The following is a 17853-nucleotide window of genomic DNA, read 5'->3' as shown; positions in this document are numbered from 1 at the left end:
GTCTCGGCCTCCCCAAAGGTCTTTTTCCCTTCGGTCTCCCAACTACGCATTTCTGGATTCGCCCATACTTGCTACATGCCCTGCCCATCTCGACTGAGTACATTGAAGTATGTAAACAAAATCTGTCGGTACAGGTGAACTAGAAGGTGGGGGTTGAGAATTCGCGCACTACAAGTTCTAAATCAGTGACCGGCATGTTCCGTGCTCTGTGACGTCATACGACGTAGCCGCCCTGCTCATTGCTCGGCAATCTCTGCATACTGAGCACAGCGTGGAGAGAAGGTTCATCTGAACAGTGGTGGTGCGGGTCTATGCACTGACAGAGCACGATCCATTCGTCTGAGATAGTATGGGAACAGCACAATTACAATACATTTGTACGAAAACAAAACTGTACAACCGTGATAAATCAATGTAACAAAATATCTTGGTTTGTAATCAAATTTAATGTACTTACAATAATATGAAACTCATAATACAGCCACTTGCAGAAGCGTTTGCATATATAAATGAAATTCCGAAACTGCTATAATCATACAAACATATAAGTAAATACTTTAAGCAGTACTGCAACACTTTATCTACTCGGAAACTTGAAAACAGTGTTTTTAACACACATTTTTCTACATAATATACAGATTAAACTATATAGGCCTTATCTTGGTGAGTAGTATGCAAAGTATATTTCAACTTTTGAAACACACCATCATTTTGTGTCACTACCGTGCCCAAGCTAAACGCTTTGTCGAGATTTTTTTCCTCTTTTCTCGCGTACTAATTTTGCAATATTTGGAGTCATAGCCTGGCTAACACACAAGCGAAGAATATGTTTCAAGTTCAGATCAGACAGGTGGTTTCTATGTTGTGGTTTGCAGATCTTCATACAGAAAAGAACTGTTCACATACATACGTAGATCCGAATATGCTCAACATCCTAGCAGCAAATCTATGCAATCGAGGGAATCTTGCCTGGGGAAATCTTCTATAAAATGTAGATAGATCCTTTTGTTTTCAACAGTCCCGTTCTACTGCCGCACTGACGCCACTGCGCTGGTGTGTGCTAACATTAATACGACTCAACTGCTCGCTCTCCCAAGCTCTTGCGATCTGACTGGCTCTTACGTCACAACCGCAGCATCTGCCGGCCACTGTTCTAAATGTACTACATTTGCCTACCGCTGATCTAAGGCATTATGCTTGAACTCGTGTTGCCGGAAGCTCAATAATGTATTCTCTGACGAGGAAGTAAAAGTACGAGGCGAGACGCCTACACGGAAATGCATTTGCTTCGTGGAAATGAACCTGGCTTACGCTTCGTTTGAAGCAGAATGTATTAACAAAGCCTACTTTGATAAAATTAGAAATTAAAGAACCTGTTACTGATTTAATAGGCTAATTCTGTACACTCACTGTGTATATCTGTATTTTGTGACAGACAAGGATTTCAGTTAATAGACGTTCCGGAGCATTACTGATGCCATACATGATTAAAAGCTTCGGGAGGGATTACAAACGTTTTATCTGGTAGTGAGAGTGCTAATTATATCTCCATGGATGTTCAGACCAGTGGTTTAAATATCCAGTAGTTGGGAACGAACCCCCACAACATGTTAGACAGCTATTCAAGTGGATGTAGCCACCTCTCAAAACTTTCACAAGTGTTTCATTTTCAGTGTACAGAACAACTGTGTTTATTTCATTTTCAAGTGGCGTCTTATTGATGCCTGTTTACACATATATTAATTTTTCACAGCGTTTTAAACCACTCGATGTACTTCGGGTTTTATATTTTACGTCTTATTATGGAAACCAGGTTCATGTCCTGATACATCTGATGAAGTTCATTGCTAATGAGGAATTTTCGTCCGATATTTCATTTTTCTCTTAAATGTTTATTTGCATTCACATTCTACGTCATTCATTATACAACATATAACTTAATTTGTTGGAATATTTGCTTCAGTCCTGCGTGGCATAAGGCGTCACGTCTTGAACTAGTAATATGGGAGAATAAATTTTAGTATGATATATCGGCCAGTGTATGGGAGTACTGCCCACCAATATTATGATGAGCAAAGTTAGGAAGTTGGTACCGAAATTATTAAGTTGTGTGTGCTTGTACTATATCTCTACAGAATGAACAGTAGTAACGTAGCTCCAAACGTCAACAAATCAGCACAACAAACATGTATAGTTGGGTGGTAACCAAATTTGTTTTTGGCCATAGAACAAGAAACACAATAAACAAATAATGTAAAAGCACACTAATTGCCAATTAGAACCTTCGTAAGTTTCAGTCTAAAATAATTTACGTTTAAAAATAACTCAAATACATAGTGATATATCTCTAGACTTGTTACAATAGTTAATAATATAACATTCCCAATTTATAAAAATAAAATAATCCTATGTTCAGAAAAAAACTGATATAATAATAATAATAATAATAATAATAATAATAATAATAATAATAATGATTTATTTTAGCTGGCAGAGTTAAGGCCGTAAGGCCTTCTCTTCCACTTAACCAGCAAAAAGTGTATATACATATGCATGAACTTACAAAGAATCAACAATTTGATTTAGATGAGAGTTACATGTATACAAAAGTTATTTACAAATTAAACAACAAAATACTATGAACTATTAATTAAACACTGAAATAAACTGTGTAGCAGAATTAAGCTAAAATACATAGAATGTTAATATATTTCAAATAATATTAGATAATAGAAAGAGATTATTATGAGACAATTTTGAAAATACAGCACAATCAGGATGATGTCTAAAGAAAAAAGTAACAATGTAGTCAGTGATAGTTTAAATCAGTATGATTGGAGTGAAATGCTAATAAGGTTATCTTTTAAGCTGTTCTTAAAGGTGTTTATTGCCTTGCAGCCCCTAATACTTTGTGACAAGGAATTCCATTGACGCGAGGTGGATATTGTAAAAGATGATGAATAACAAGATGTTCTATGAAGAGGTATACTTAGCGTGCCACAGATAAGTGATCTGGTATTTACGTCGTGGTTAGAGTATAGATAAGAGAAACGAGACGAAAGGTAATTTGGTGTTGAAGTGTGCAGAATTCGAAAGAGTAAAGACAAAGAGTGTAAAGTTCTACGTTCTTTAAGTCGGAGCCACGAGAGACTTGCGAAGGACGGTGATATGTGATCATACCGTCGGATGTTGCACACGTATCTGACGCACATATTCTGAGCTCGCTGTAACTTGACTGACAATTCAGAACTTAGGTCACTTAACAAAACGTCACAATAATCTAAGTGCGGCGTTACTAGGGTTTGCACTAGGGTAAGTTTTAGTTGCTGGGGCAAGAAGTTTCTCAAGCGACTCAAACAGTGAATGGAGGAACAGATTTTTTTTGTCGTTTCTTTAACTTGAAAATTCCAACTTAGATTATTATCAAAAAAGAAGCCAAGATTTTTTACGACAGATGAGTAAGGGATTAGCGTGTTATTAAGGGTAACAACTGAAAGATTACTGTTATTAAGGGAGTTAACGAAACGCTTATGTCCAATAATTATGGCTTGAGTCTTACTTGGATTAAGTGCGAGTCCGAAATTGGCCGCCCAAGTTGATATTGATAAACTGGTGAAAACTAAAGGTAGCCTACTACTTATACTGCTGTTGTCCAGCACTTAAATATCAATATCAGTATGTAGAATAACAGTGTAGCTATTGGGGATAATAATAATAATAATAATAATAATAATAATAATAATAATAATAATAATAATAATAATAATAATACTAATAATAATAATAATAATAAATTTCTATTCAGGCTACGAGGTAAATCTCTGGTTTTTATGAATTACTTTACTTTCTTTCGGCTTCCCACTTTGCAATTCTCTTGAATTCCTTCAGCGGAACAGCGAAATTCGGAGTGAGACAAGTAGCCAGAGGACTTGGATCTCACATATTCAATTCTTCCCAGCCTCAAACTCTCTTTGTTAGGACGTGCTTTCGCCCACATTTCAATGCTTCTCCTCCAATTTCTCCTCTTTCATTCATTCATTCATTCATTCATTCATTCATTCATTCATTCATTCATTCATTCATTCACTGTAGTGACTGACTCCGTTCGGAAGAGTGCAGACATATTTTTCAGTTTTCTTCTTTTTAATTTGTTACTATTAAATCATAACTATAAAATTCCAGTTTATATTCCTTTTCAATCTCGTCTCATTTCTTCGATCATTTTTACACTTACTTATTTACTCTTATTTTTTAGTTGTTATTTAACGACGCTGTATCAACTGCTAGGTTATTTATCGACGGTGGGATTGGTGATAGTGAGATGGTATTTTGCGAGATGAGGCCAAGGACACGCCTTAGATTACCTGTCATTTTCTTTACGGTCGGGGAAAACCTCGGAAAAAATGAAAGTAGGTAACACTGTACAACAAATCTGAACTTTGCGTCTGCCCTTTAGATGAAAGTATGTGATTCTGTATAAACAAAAGGTGCTTGATTCATATCTGAAAACCAAAATGGTCCATCACGTACCGTTTTTTTAGGAGACCCGCGTTTCATATTTATACAAATTGGTCAGAGAAAAAATTACCAGCTTCACTCATTACGGAAAACACATACACTAAAATGATTTTTTTGGCCGTTTCCGCTTGTAGGCATCTGGTGGAGTGTCCCTGATAGTAGACCAACAATATTCAGCTAGCATACTTCCATTCCATCGTCCACTGAAGCGCTTTTCAAACATAGCAATGTCCCGGTGGAATCTTTCGCCATGCTCATCACTAACTGCACCCAGGTTTTGAGGGAAAAAATCTAGATGTGATTCCAAAAAGTGTAGTTTTAAAGAAATATTGCAGCCTATAACACGAAAGCATTTCACCATGTCACGAACAAGATCTTCATAGTTTTCAGCTTTCTCATTTCCAAGAAAACTTGAACATACTGATTTAAATGCCTGCCAGGCTGCTTTTTCTCCTTCTGATAGTTTATTTTCAAAGTCTTCGTCGTGCATGACTGATTTAATTTGTGGGCCAATAAAAACCCCTTCATTTACCTTTACCTCACTTAAACTTTTGAATTTGTTTCTGAGATACAAGAAGGCTAACCCTTCTCTGTCCAGCGCTTTTACAAAAATTTTCATTAAACCAAGTTTAATGTGTAATGGTGGAAGAAAGACATATTGCGGATTCACAAGTGGTTCATGAGATATGTTTTTGGTGCCAGGAATGTAGTTTTGTCGTGGAGGCCACTGTTTACGGATGTAGAGACTTTTTCTGTGACGACTATCCCATTCACATAGGAAGCAGCAGAATTTAGTGTATCCTTGTCGCATGCCTGTTAATATCCCAATAACTTTTAAGTCTCCGCAAATGTGCCATTTGAATGTAGAGCAGTCAATTAATTTCAATATAGCACTCATTACCTCATATATTTCCTTGGTATTTACAGCATTATATACTATAGGAACAGAGGGGAAAACATTGCCTATAAGGAGGAGTACTGCCTTTAGACTACGTTTGGAAGAGTCAATAAACAGGCGCCAGTCTCCTACAATGTGTTCATGTCCCAATGCCTGAAATAACCCATTCACATCACAGCAATAAATAATGCCTTCTTTCTCCGCAAAATAGTGCCCAAAATTGCTTTGTCGTCTTCTAAATTAATGCTGGCAGTGAATGATTGATGTAGATATATATTTCTAAATGTGTCTGAATCTATCCCTGCACTGAAAATGTTTGATAGAAGAAGCAGGATATTCGAAAAATAATTTACATTAAGGAAACATAGCCATATTATCGAGGAAATACATAAAATACTAAATTGTGGATTTTTTGGAAAATGGTTCGTCTTAGGCAAAAACCGAGTACAGATTCGTTATTTCCAGCCATAAATATACAAGAAACACACGTTTTCATGTAAAGGGCATTTTTCATGTTGTACAGTGTAATCAGCCCTAGCGGGAATCGAACCCACGTGCGAGTATTCACTCTTCTTTTACATTTCACTTTTTTATTTTTTTACACCTTTCCATATTGTATTCCCTTCCTATTTTTCTGCTGATTAACGTATCTTCCTTTCCGGTTTTCTCTCCTATCATATTTTATTTCTCTTTTGTTTCCTCTGCTTTAATTTGAAGAATTGAAGTAAATGTTTTGAATAATTAGTTCCGTATGTAGAGACTTTTAATGTAACAAAAAAGAAGACAACAGTTATCACGTAAAATATGTAGTAGTCTGAAATGAAGCAGAGTTCATTTGTTTGTTGAGGTGTAATTTTTTATCTTCATTGTCAGTGCACTCATTCAAAATCTCAATGTATGACAAATTGATATAAAAATTAAAACAGTGCAAACATTTTCGTGCAGTTTGTTAGTTGTGTACAGACAACATGTTCAGCAGACATCCGACGTGTAGTTTAATTCGCCTTCCTTATGTACATTGCACGTTTCATGTTTATTTGCGTGTTCGGGCGAAATGTTGCAACCGGGGAACGAGACAATGCAGCGCTAGCATCGCTATTCGTGCAGCTCTAAGCCCCTTTCTGTCCAGGCTGATTGTTGCTCGAAATTATTCATTCCTGCCGTGTTTAAATGCGAAACAAAAAATACGACGCCTACATCGGTTCCCGTGCATTCTCTTTGTGTATTCAGCCGGCGAGTCCGCGGGCTGGCGATTCCATTTCATCGCCTCCACCCCTTCTTCTTTTTTAAACAAATAATATCACATAATATATACAGTTCATACACACAGGCCTACGTAGAACGCGTCGTAGCATGAGACATACACGGTTACGGTTTGAAACATCCATACAACACACATTGCACAATTATAAACGAATAGTAATAGATTTCTTAATTTGTATGATTTGTCAACCTTGAATTGTATATATTTTGATGTACCGAAGTACATATGATATTTCCATGCAGATATTCTGCGTCATCATATGATGAAAGAGTAATGGAACGGAGAAAAATTCTCTCCGGCGCCGGGATTTGAACCCGGGTTTTCAGCTCTACGTGCTGATGCTTTATCCACTAAGCCACGCCGGATACAACCCCGACGCCGGTTAGAATCGTCTCAGATTAAGCTCCATCTCTTGGGTTCCCTCATATGATGACGCAGAATATCTGCATGGAAATATCATATGTACTTCGGTACATCAAAATATATATGATATGCGTAATAAATCACTTTGTGATTTAAGACGGCGCCTATACCGTCGGATCCCGGCCAACCAGTCATTCATTCGAGTGCACCTCAACACATGTATGGACTTCGGTCCTGCGTTCATAGACATCTATGACGTAGTGCAGAGGGCGGCCACTAGAGGGAACCCAAGAGATGGAGCTTAATCTGAGACGATTCTAACCGGCGTCGGGGTTGTATCCGGCGTGGCTTAGTGGATAAAGCATCAGCACGTAGAGCTGAAAACCCGGGTTCAAATCCCGGCGCCGGAGAGAATTTTTCTCCGTTCCATTACTCTTTCATCAAAACTTGAATTGGATTTACGGGAGGGGCCCAGCCTGCGACCTGTTACCATCTATTTCGCTGTCGACCTGGAGCCTGTTTCACAATGTTTACAAGCTTTGTAAATTGTAAACTTTTGTTTCACAATCTTTGTTTGTAATGTTGAACTTTACAAAGGAAATCAAATTTTTACAAATTAAATTTTGCTCACTTTACAAGTATTCTGTTTCACAATGAAGGGTAATTTTACAAACGTGTAAACTTTACTTGTAAAATTAGCACATTTTCTACAGTACTTCTGAGATGTGTAAAGTTTGATATTGCAACAAATTATGAATAAATACAATAAAGAAATGCTTATTAAATTAATTTTTGAGTAACTGGATAATATTAAGAATTAAACTAAAGCAGTTTTGATGTTATTAAGGAGTTCTAATGACTCAGACGAAGATATTGAATTTAGGCCTAATCAATTTTTAGTAGGTTATTTTACGACGCTTTATCAACAGCTTTGGTTATTTAGCGTCTCAATGAGATGAAGGTGATGATGCCGGTGAAATGAGTCCGGGGTCCAGCACCGAAAGTTACCCAGCAGGCCTAATCAAACGAAGACGTATGCGTAAAATTTCCGGCCAAGAATTAATAACACGTTCGTATCATTGTATAAATTTAATGAAAGGTTTGGAATGAGTCCCGCGCTATACTTCAGAATACCGCGTAAGTATTTATATACGAAGACTATATTTAATAAATACTCGCACTTAACAAAGAAGTTCCTGCACCAAAAATAAATAATTCAATAATGCAATAACGACAATACTTACGCGGTATTCTGAAGTCGTTTCGAGTCCCGTTTCGCTGGAATCTCTCCTACAAGATATGGGACATCATATCCAACATCCAAAAGAGAAAAGTGATGCCCTAACCTCAAAGCTAGAACTGTATTGTTTTGCATTGGATGCATACTAGCTGCATACTTCTGCGGACCTCTGGAAAGAGAACTAAAGAAAAGGCTAGTGAAGTGCTTTGTGTGAAGTGCAGCATTGTATGAGGCAGGAAATGGACAATATGACGAGGTGAATAAAAGAGACTAGAAGAATTTGGATATGGAGAAGAATGGATCTTGTGAAATTAACAGACAGAATAAGAAATGAAGATGTGTTAGAAAGACTGGGTAAAGAAAGAATAATGCTGAAACTGATTAAGAAGAGAAAAAAGAATTGGTTGGGTCACTGGTTGAGAAGAAACTGCATACTAAAGCATGCACTGGAAGGAATGGTGAACGGGATAAGAGTTCGGGGCAGAAGAAGATGTCAGATGATAGACGATATTAAGATACGTGGATCATATCCGGAGACAAAGAGGAAGGCAGAAAATAGGAAAGATTGGAGAATGCTGGGTTTGCTGTGAAAGATCTGCCATTGGGCAGGACACTATGAATTATTTAATTAATTAAGCCTAATTTAATTAGTCCCACATCGTAGCTGCGTAATCCATGTCATGCCTTGCACTAGCGTTACTAACGAGTCCAGCAATTCCATTTATTTTTAGTATTGAATTTATATTTTTTCAGTTTCTAGATTATTGTCTATGATATATAATTCCATTAACATATAGGCTTATATGAAACAACGTAGTGAATGTATGAATATTGCTTAAATAAAGAAAGAAAATTTTAGACTATATGTTGGAAATCGAACTGCGATCACCTGCAATGAAAGTCATTACCTAAGCTGCAAATGGGCCTTGTTACGTTGAGATAACTTTTTAAGTCTGTGTAATGGGAATGTAATGAACCCGTATATAGTTTCCAAAAAGGTCAGTGTTTACATGATTGAAACCAAAATATAATGCACTAAAACACAAATTAATGACACGTTTAATTATATAAGGCTAGATGCAACGTATCTGATTGGTCTTATGAATAAATCTAATTAGTTTGGGTGTACCAATTACCCTAATCCTACTAATCTGTCGAAACCTATTAATTTGGTTCATTTATTGTTTTCCGAAGGCTGTCAAAAGCGTTTGAACCTAATAACCGTTCAATGCGATTTACCATTATGGATTGGATCACAAATCTTTTCATTATATGATTCAACTATACTGGAAAATATGCAAATCACTGCCTATTCCGTTTAAATATATTCAGTAGAAGAGCCAGGTGAAATGGATGGGTTGAAACACCCGTAACTATTGCGTGAATCTATAATTATGTGGAATAAAATAAGTCTCGTAATGAATCTAATTGGGAGGCATGTAATAAAATATTTAATAAGTTGTTGCAGTCTGACCTCGACTTCTCGAACCGCTGTAACTCGAATATTGCATTTATCGAAGAATTTTCTAACTCTCGACCATAATAATTTAATATTCGTCAAAGTTTGTGTCCAATGAAATGATTTGACAAATTATGTCTTCACAAAATGAATATATCTGATTTTTAATATTTTATTTTATTTATTTATTTATTTATTTATTTATTTGTTTGTTTGTTTGTTCGTTTATTTATTTATTTATTTATTTATTTATTTATTTGTTTGTTTGTTTGTTTGTTCGTTTATTTATTTATTTATTTATTTATTTATTTGTTTGTTTGTTTGTTTGTTCGTTTATTTATTTATTTATTTATTTATTTATTTATTTATTTATTTATTTATTTATTCATTTATACTAATCCCTTAGACCTTATCTTCCACACCATCAGGGATGCAAATATAAACAGAGTGTTTAAAAAATACGGGACATAATTTCAGGTATGTATTTCCCACATGTAGACAATCAAAATAGTTCATTACAACATGTGTCCGAAAATGCTTCATTTCCGAGTTATGGCCTTCACAACATTGAAATTCACCGGAACCATACCTCATATTTTAGAAGACACTCCACTGATCAATCGTCAACACATTCACTTCTTGCATGATGGCGCTCCTGCACACTTCAGTCGTACGGCTCGCCGGTACTTGGATCGAGGGTTTCCTGATCGATGGATAGGTAGAGGTGGCCCAATTGCTTGGCCTCCACACTCACCTGATCTGAACCCTCTCGATTTCTACTTGTGGGGCCATTTAAAATCATTGGTTTATTCATCTCCGGTGCCTGATTTGTAATCCCTTCGGAATCGAATTGTGGCATGTTCTGAGGACATACGCAATACTCCTGGAGTTTGGGATCGTGTTCGCAGGTAAATGAGACATCGATTTGAGGTCTGTATTCAAGCAGGAGGTGGACATTTTGAACATCTTCTGTAATGACAACGACCTGCGGAAAGAGAAACGTTCCGGTGAATTTCAATGTTGTGAAGGCCATAGCTCGGAAATGAAGCATTTCCGGACACATGTTGTAATGAACTATTTTGATTGTCTACATGTGGGAAATACATACCTGAAATTATGCCCCGTATTTTTTAAACACCCTGTATAGAATATAAATACAACCCTAAAAGTTAGTAAAATATCTATAACGAATAAAAAAATAAATTTATTGCAAATAAAAATATAAATATCAAACTACTACTGAGTAAAGTATCCACAACAATTTCGAAAGAAAAATCAGTGTACATATTATTATTATTATTGTTATTATTATTATTATTATTATTATTATTATTATTATTATTATTGTTGTTGTTGTTGTTGTTGTTGTTGAAAAATGTCATGTGTGCATTGAGGATAGAACCCCATTTGTTGCAGTTCACAACCAGGTTTGTCCTCTGCTGAATTAATAAATTAATTAATAAAGTAGTCAACTATAAAGTTAGGCCGCGGTCAGCTGTGGTTTTTGTGCCGCTGCTCACAGCTGCACTTTGTGTTGCAGTGCACCATCAACATGCCCCCGCAGCTGGTGCGCGTGTTCCGCCCGCCGGAAGACTGTGACATGTGCCGCGGACTGCGACAGGTCGACAGGATTGCCAACATCTCGCCAGCAAACTTCAAGAAACGGTAAAGGTGCCCACAATCTGTGTCAAATTTGAATTTGTAATTTGTCTCCCAGACTGTTGCCATTTTCTTGTGTGCAGAGAGAAATTAGAAAAGTTGAAAAAGAATTAAGTTAACTTGAGATGAATTAAATTTTGCACGGCGATATAGTAGGCAGTCAAGTGGAGACAAGTTCAAATCCCTGCTAGGAAAAGAGATACTTTCAGTGACTGATATCCTGTGTTGTTTCACAGAGACTCTTTTTATTTTTATCTGTGATCCAAGCGTTTTCCGCTAGGCGTAATACCGATGGCGAAGCTCTTAAGATATTTTTGAGGCTTAGCCTACCCAAAAAAAAGGTATTATTCCCAGTTACAGTAGGCCAATAAGCAAATCTAGCTTTCAGGTAAAGCTCCCTGTGAAGCAGACTTGAATAATTTCAAGGGAAAAATTGTTCCGGTGCCGGATATCGATCCCGGGACATTTGGCTCAGCGTATCAACGCTGAATAATTTCAAGGGAAAAATTATTCCGATGCCAGATATCGATCCCGGGACCTTTGGCTTAGCGTACCAACGCTTAATAATTTCAAGGGAAAAATTGTTGCGGTGCCGGATATCGATCCCGGGACCTTTGGCTTAGCGTACCAACGCTTAATAATTTCAAGGGAAAAATTGTTGCGGTGCCGGATAACGATCCCGGGACCTTCGGCTTAGCGTACCAACGCTGAATAATTTCAAGGAAAAAATTGTTCCGGTGCCGGATATCGATCCCGGGACCTTTGGCTTAGCGTACGAACGCTGAATAATTTCAAGGGAAAAATTGTTCCGGTGCCGGATATCGATCCCGGGACCTTTGGCTTAGCGTACCAACGCTGAATAATTTCAAGGGAAAAATTGTTCCGGTGCTGGATATCGATCCCGGGACCTTTGGCTTAGCGTACCAACGCTTAATAATTTCAAGGGAAAAATTGTTCCGGTGCCGGATATCGATCCCGGGACCTTTGGCTTAGCGTACCAACGCTGAATAATTTCAAGGGAAAAATTGTTCCGGTGCCGGATATCGATCCCGGGACCTTTGGCTTAGCGTATCAACGCTGAATAATTTCAAGGGAAAAATTGTTCCGATGCCAGATATCGATCCCGGGACCTTTGGCTTAGCGTACCAACGCTGAATAATTTCAAGGAAAAAATTGTTCCGGTGCCGGATATCGATCCCGGGACCTTTGGCTTAGCGTACCAACGCTTAATAATTTCAAGGGAAAAATGTTTCCGATTCCGGATATCGATCCCGAGACCTTTGGCTTAGCGTACCAACGCTGAATAATTTCAAGGAAAAAATTGTTCCGGTGCCGGATTTCGATCCCGGGACCTTTGGCTTAGCGTACCAACGCTGAATAATTTCAAGGGAAAAATTGTTGCGGTGCCGGATATCGATCCCGGGACCTTTGGCTTAGCGTACCAACGCTGAATAATTTCAAGAGAAAAATTGTTCCGGTGCCGGATATCGATCCCGGGACCTTTGGCTTAGCGTACCAACGCTGAATAATTTGAAGGGAAAAATTATTCCGGGGTCGAGTATCGGTAGTGCATAGTATATAGGTTACTATAGGTATGTTAACAGAAAATTAAAATAATTTTAAATCACACAGAGTTTGTATGCACTCGATGTGTGTTTCTGGCGTCTTGTTAGCCCACTCGAGGTATGAGGATAAAAAGGGAAACATTGAGACAGTGTCGGGTGAAGTTACTGGATAGCTCAGTCAGTAGAGCGTTAGTGCGCTAAGCCTAATAGGTCAATAAGTTCGTAATAACGATATATCGTAAAACTTGATTACACTCCGACTCTTCAATATATTAAGTTCACTGTTGGCAGTCAATCCAGTATGGAGATAGCAGGGTGTGCAGCGAGGCTTAAGGCAAAAGCCTCTAAAGCAGGGCTGGCAATTCACTTCCCGTTGAACGTTTTACCAGTACGGGCAAATGAAATCAAGTGTGCTCCCACGCGAGCAGGATTGCTACCCCTTTCTAGGGTGGCGGTGACGGACAAAGTGTACAGTTCGTTTCGTACAGATCAGGGGTGAAGTATTTACTACGTATCTCCATGGATGTCGCAAAGCAGGAACCTGGAACTGAGTTTAACAATGATTGGAAATTGTCATTCTTTTTTTTTTTTTTTTTTAAGATTCAAAGTAGGGAGATGGACAGTGTCTTATTTGTAAAAACATGTCAGGTGCAGAAAATATAATTTTTCGAAGTTCTCTACAATTGTAAGAAGAATGTCAGGTAATTTATGGCGAATCCTCGGCCTTCTCTCGGTAAATACCATCTCGCTATCACCAATCCTATCGATGCTAAATGACCTAGTAGTTAATATAGCTCGTTAAATAACCAAATAAAGAAACATTCATCTCATCGAATGAGCCACAAGTCTGCTTTCAGTGAACACATTCTCTCCTTAACCCATAAAATTCCCCCCTCGTTGTGAACCACTGGCGTAGATAATATGAGTGTACCACGGGATTTTTAATTACATAGTTAGTGTGCCGCTTGTTGAAAAATGTTGAAAAACGCTGGTCTACACCTTCCGAATCATAAACAACAATAAAAATAACTTTGTGTCCTACTCTTGTCCACGAATTTTTGGCCTTGGGGCGTCGCAAGTAACATTCTTATTTTTACAAGCTGGCAATATTGTCACTAATACATTATTTTCGAACGACCTACGTAGGCCTATTTAAATCCAAATTATCACTGTTTCTTCCAAATCTTCACAACCACTTCGATCCCCAGCTCTTGAGATCTTTAAATTGTTAGCTATTATATTTCAAGTCCTTCTTAGTATACGATCATCTAATTCTTTTCAATAAGCTATAATGTGTAACAAATTTCATTGTGTGTGACAGACATGCAATCTGTTTATTGTGTACACTTAATATACGGCTTCTTCAAGGATACCTTTCAAGAGTCTAACAATCGCATATATTCTTGTGATTTGTTTTGCATCCAAAATTCGTGTTTCAGATATGCGAAATAAAACAGGTACAACCAGAAGGCAGACAGTTTCAAACACTATAAGCCAGTCATGTCAATTGATGCCCTTAGGAGCAAGCGCGCGCTTTAGGGCCCAGGAGAGCCTGAGCGCTTTACAGCGTAAAGGAAAGAGACAGACGAAAGAAGTAGTAGCCTATATGCCGTTTGGTAGAGCTATATTCAGGGATGGCCAGCACTGATTCAGTACTTAAAGGGAAGAGAACTTATTAAAACCGTATCCATGTTAAATTTTAATTTGTCTGAGAAGTATAAGTGCATTATAAGAATGTAAGTTTTAATTTTAATGCTCATTTTTCACAAGTTTGATATTTTTATTCAAAATAAATATTTTCTCACCTTTTCGTATAGAAAAGTGAAATTTTCAGATATAGGCCCATTTATTTGGTAGCCTCACACAATGTTTTCGTAAATCTAATATACCGTATATACGTATTACTGAAGATAGTGTATTGAACATTTTGAAAATATTCGCATGGAAATTGTTTGTAAGGAAATGAATTAACAAAGCAACTACTGTTACATCATAAGCAAAAGATACGTGCCCATGTGTTGTAAAAATGTCAGCTCTATAGCTTCAGCACATTTCGAGAAAATAATTTAATATTCTGATGATAGGAAGTTGCTCACAAATATCACCTTAAAAGCATAATGCGATAAGAGTTTTGTTATGGAATATTAGTTACGCTTAAAACATATACAACACCTAGAAACTTTGCTTGGTACTGTAATATTGTTTTGATTTGTTTATTGATTACTTTTATAAAGCTAAAGATACCGTAAATATCAATTCCAACTTATCATGTCATACTCAATCTCTTCTTTTTTTTTTTTTGGAAGGGGGGATATCACTTTCTTCATGAATGATGTGTTTCATCCATTTAGTACAGTATAGTTGTACTACTATGGAATTTATGTGAATATTCCTTCTTAGCTCTTTATTATGTTATTAACATTTAAGACATAACTTCAATATCAAGAAGTTGGTGTTAGTACTTTTGTTTTACAGACAATATAGATAATATCAAACAGAAAGAAGCCATATAAAAATAACGACATAAAATTTCACGTTCCGTTTGAAGTTTGTGCACCACTGTTTTCTTAATCCAACAGGCTGCTTATTCATATACACAACCCTTCCTCTTTCCATACTTAGCGCTTGATGCCCGCGCACGACGTCAAGGTCAGAAAAATGCGCTTGCTTTGACATCACTGCTACAAGCAGTAACATGAACTTCTGCCAATAAATCAAAACCAGAATAGCAATGGTAAAGGAAGCTTTTAATAGAAAATGGAACATCTTCTGCGGACCTCTGAAGAAAGAATTAAGGAATAGACTAGTGAAGTGCTTTGTGTGGAGTGTAGGATTGTATGAGACAGAAACATGGATATTACGACGAGATGAAGAGAAGCGAATAGAAAAATTTGAAATGTGGATATGGGAAGGATGGAGCGTGGGAAATGGACAGACAGAATACGAAACGAAGCTGTGTTGGAAAGAGTGGGTGAAGAAAGAATTATGTTGAAACTCATGAAAAAGAGGAAAACGAATTGGCTGGGTTATTGGTTGAGAATAAACTGCCTAATGAAGGATGTACTGGAAGGAATGGTGAATGGGAGAAGAGTTCGGGGCGAAAGACGATATCAGATGGTATAGCCTACGACATTAATTTGAAAGGCATGGTAATGGCCGATAAGCTGATACAATAACAATAGGAGTTTTGTCAGGATCCGTCTGCTTACCTATTAACAAATATTATTAGTTTACAATATTTGTCGCATTCATATATACATGAAGTGGTTGTGAAGAAATGGAAGAATCAGTAATAATTTGAATATACATGTATATATGACCCTCCGTTATGATTTGGTATAGGTATCACAACTTGATACATATTTCTTTCTTCCCCCACAGTTGATTCACCATATTTTAGTCAGATCTGGACATCACTACAGATGAACCAACCTGTTTCAATTGCAACTGTATCGCACATGTTTTAATTTAATTTTAGTATTTAATAACTTTGATCACGGCTCACATAGTCCTGTTTTGAATACAGTAATGTTTTAATTCATTGTATGTTCACATACTTCTACAGAGATTTATTTTAATTGGTTTATTTATTTGTATCACATATACAGACGTGGACAAATTATTAACAAAATTTACGATTTTTATGATTAATTCTATTTACAAAATTTGACTATTCAATTTAGGCTACAGTTGACAATTTTGCATATTTCTATCATTACAGTAGATAGAAATATGCAAAAATTTCAAATGTAGGCTATTCTAAATTGAAGAGTCAAATTTTATAAAAAAAAATATATAATAAAATCTTCATTTTTTCCTAATAATTTGTAAATATTATGCAAAAATGTCAACTGCAGTCTAAAGTGAAGAGTAAAATTTTGTAAAAATATATAATAAAAATCTTCAGTTTTCCTAATAATTAACAAATATCCAAAATGTCACCTGTAGCCCAAATTGAAGAGTCGAATTTTGTAAAAAAATTATTTAAAAAATCTTCACTTTTGCTAATAATTTGTAAATATGCGAAAATATCAATTGTAGTCTAAATTGAAGAGTGAAATTTTGTAAAAATATAAAATAAAAATCTTCGATTTTTCTAATAATTTGGAAATACCCAAAAATGTCAACTGTAGTCTAAATTGAAGAATCATAGTTTGTAAAAATATATAATAAAAATCTCCAATTTTGCTAATAATTTGTCCACGTCTGTACATGTAGGCCTACTGCTTTCATGTACATAGGCATAAACTTTTCTGAAGATGGTTTAATTAAGCCGAAAACGTTAAAAATTAAATAAATGTGACAAATATTGTAAACTAATAATATTTTTTAATAGATAAGCACAGACGGATCCTGACAAAACTCCTATTGCTACGACATTAAGATATGTGGATCATATGCGAATACAAAGAGAAAGGCAGAAAATAGGGAAGACAAGAGAAAACTGGTTTGCAGTGAAAGACTGCCCTTGAGCAGAACTCTACGAATGGATGAAGCAGAACGTTATAAATTTTATTGAATGAAATTAGTTTTATATTTATTATAGTTTAATCTGGTCATTCTTTTCAGCGGCTTAAGAAATAGCAAACTACAGGACTGAGGAATGTGTTAGTATTTGATCTAGCCTAGGAACAAGAAAGTAATAGCGGACGGCGGGATTTATTTGTTCCCATTAAGTCCATGTTGCTAAGTTACAATTTGTGAGTTCTTTCCCTTCTTTAAACAATGTAACAAACTGATTCAGATTACACTAAATTAGGTTCTAAGTACAGCGCTCTGGAACAAGAAATGAATGGAGAGAGATTAAAAAAATTGTGTTTCGGAGTCCTAATTAAATTAGTATGTTCCGGACATGGATTTGTTATTTGCGACTCTGCAGCGAGATAG

At 36.4% G+C, this 17853-nt stretch overlaps 1 protein-coding gene across 1 annotated transcript in view; it reads left to right on the top strand.

Moving 5' to 3' along the window:
- Positions 1–17853, top strand: part of LOC138704268 (uncharacterized) — a 114385-nt gene that overhangs the window by 31906 nt on the left and 64626 nt on the right. Inside the window, exons 2-3 of the mRNA XM_069832139.1 lie at positions 11159–11169; positions 11283–11407. Of these exons, the coding sequence (XP_069688240.1) occupies positions 11159–11169; positions 11283–11407 (136 nt within the window). The remainder of the gene's footprint in view (positions 1–11158; positions 11170–11282; positions 11408–17853) is intronic.

The sequence above is a fragment of the Periplaneta americana genome, chromosome 8 (genome assembly GCF_040183065.1).
Source record: "Periplaneta americana isolate PAMFEO1 chromosome 8, P.americana_PAMFEO1_priV1, whole genome shotgun sequence".
NCBI classification, from domain to species: Eukaryota; Metazoa; Arthropoda; class Insecta; order Blattodea; family Blattidae; genus Periplaneta; species Periplaneta americana.
The sequence above is the reverse complement of the archived record's forward strand: the minus strand, read 5'-3'. Positions and strand labels throughout refer to the sequence as shown.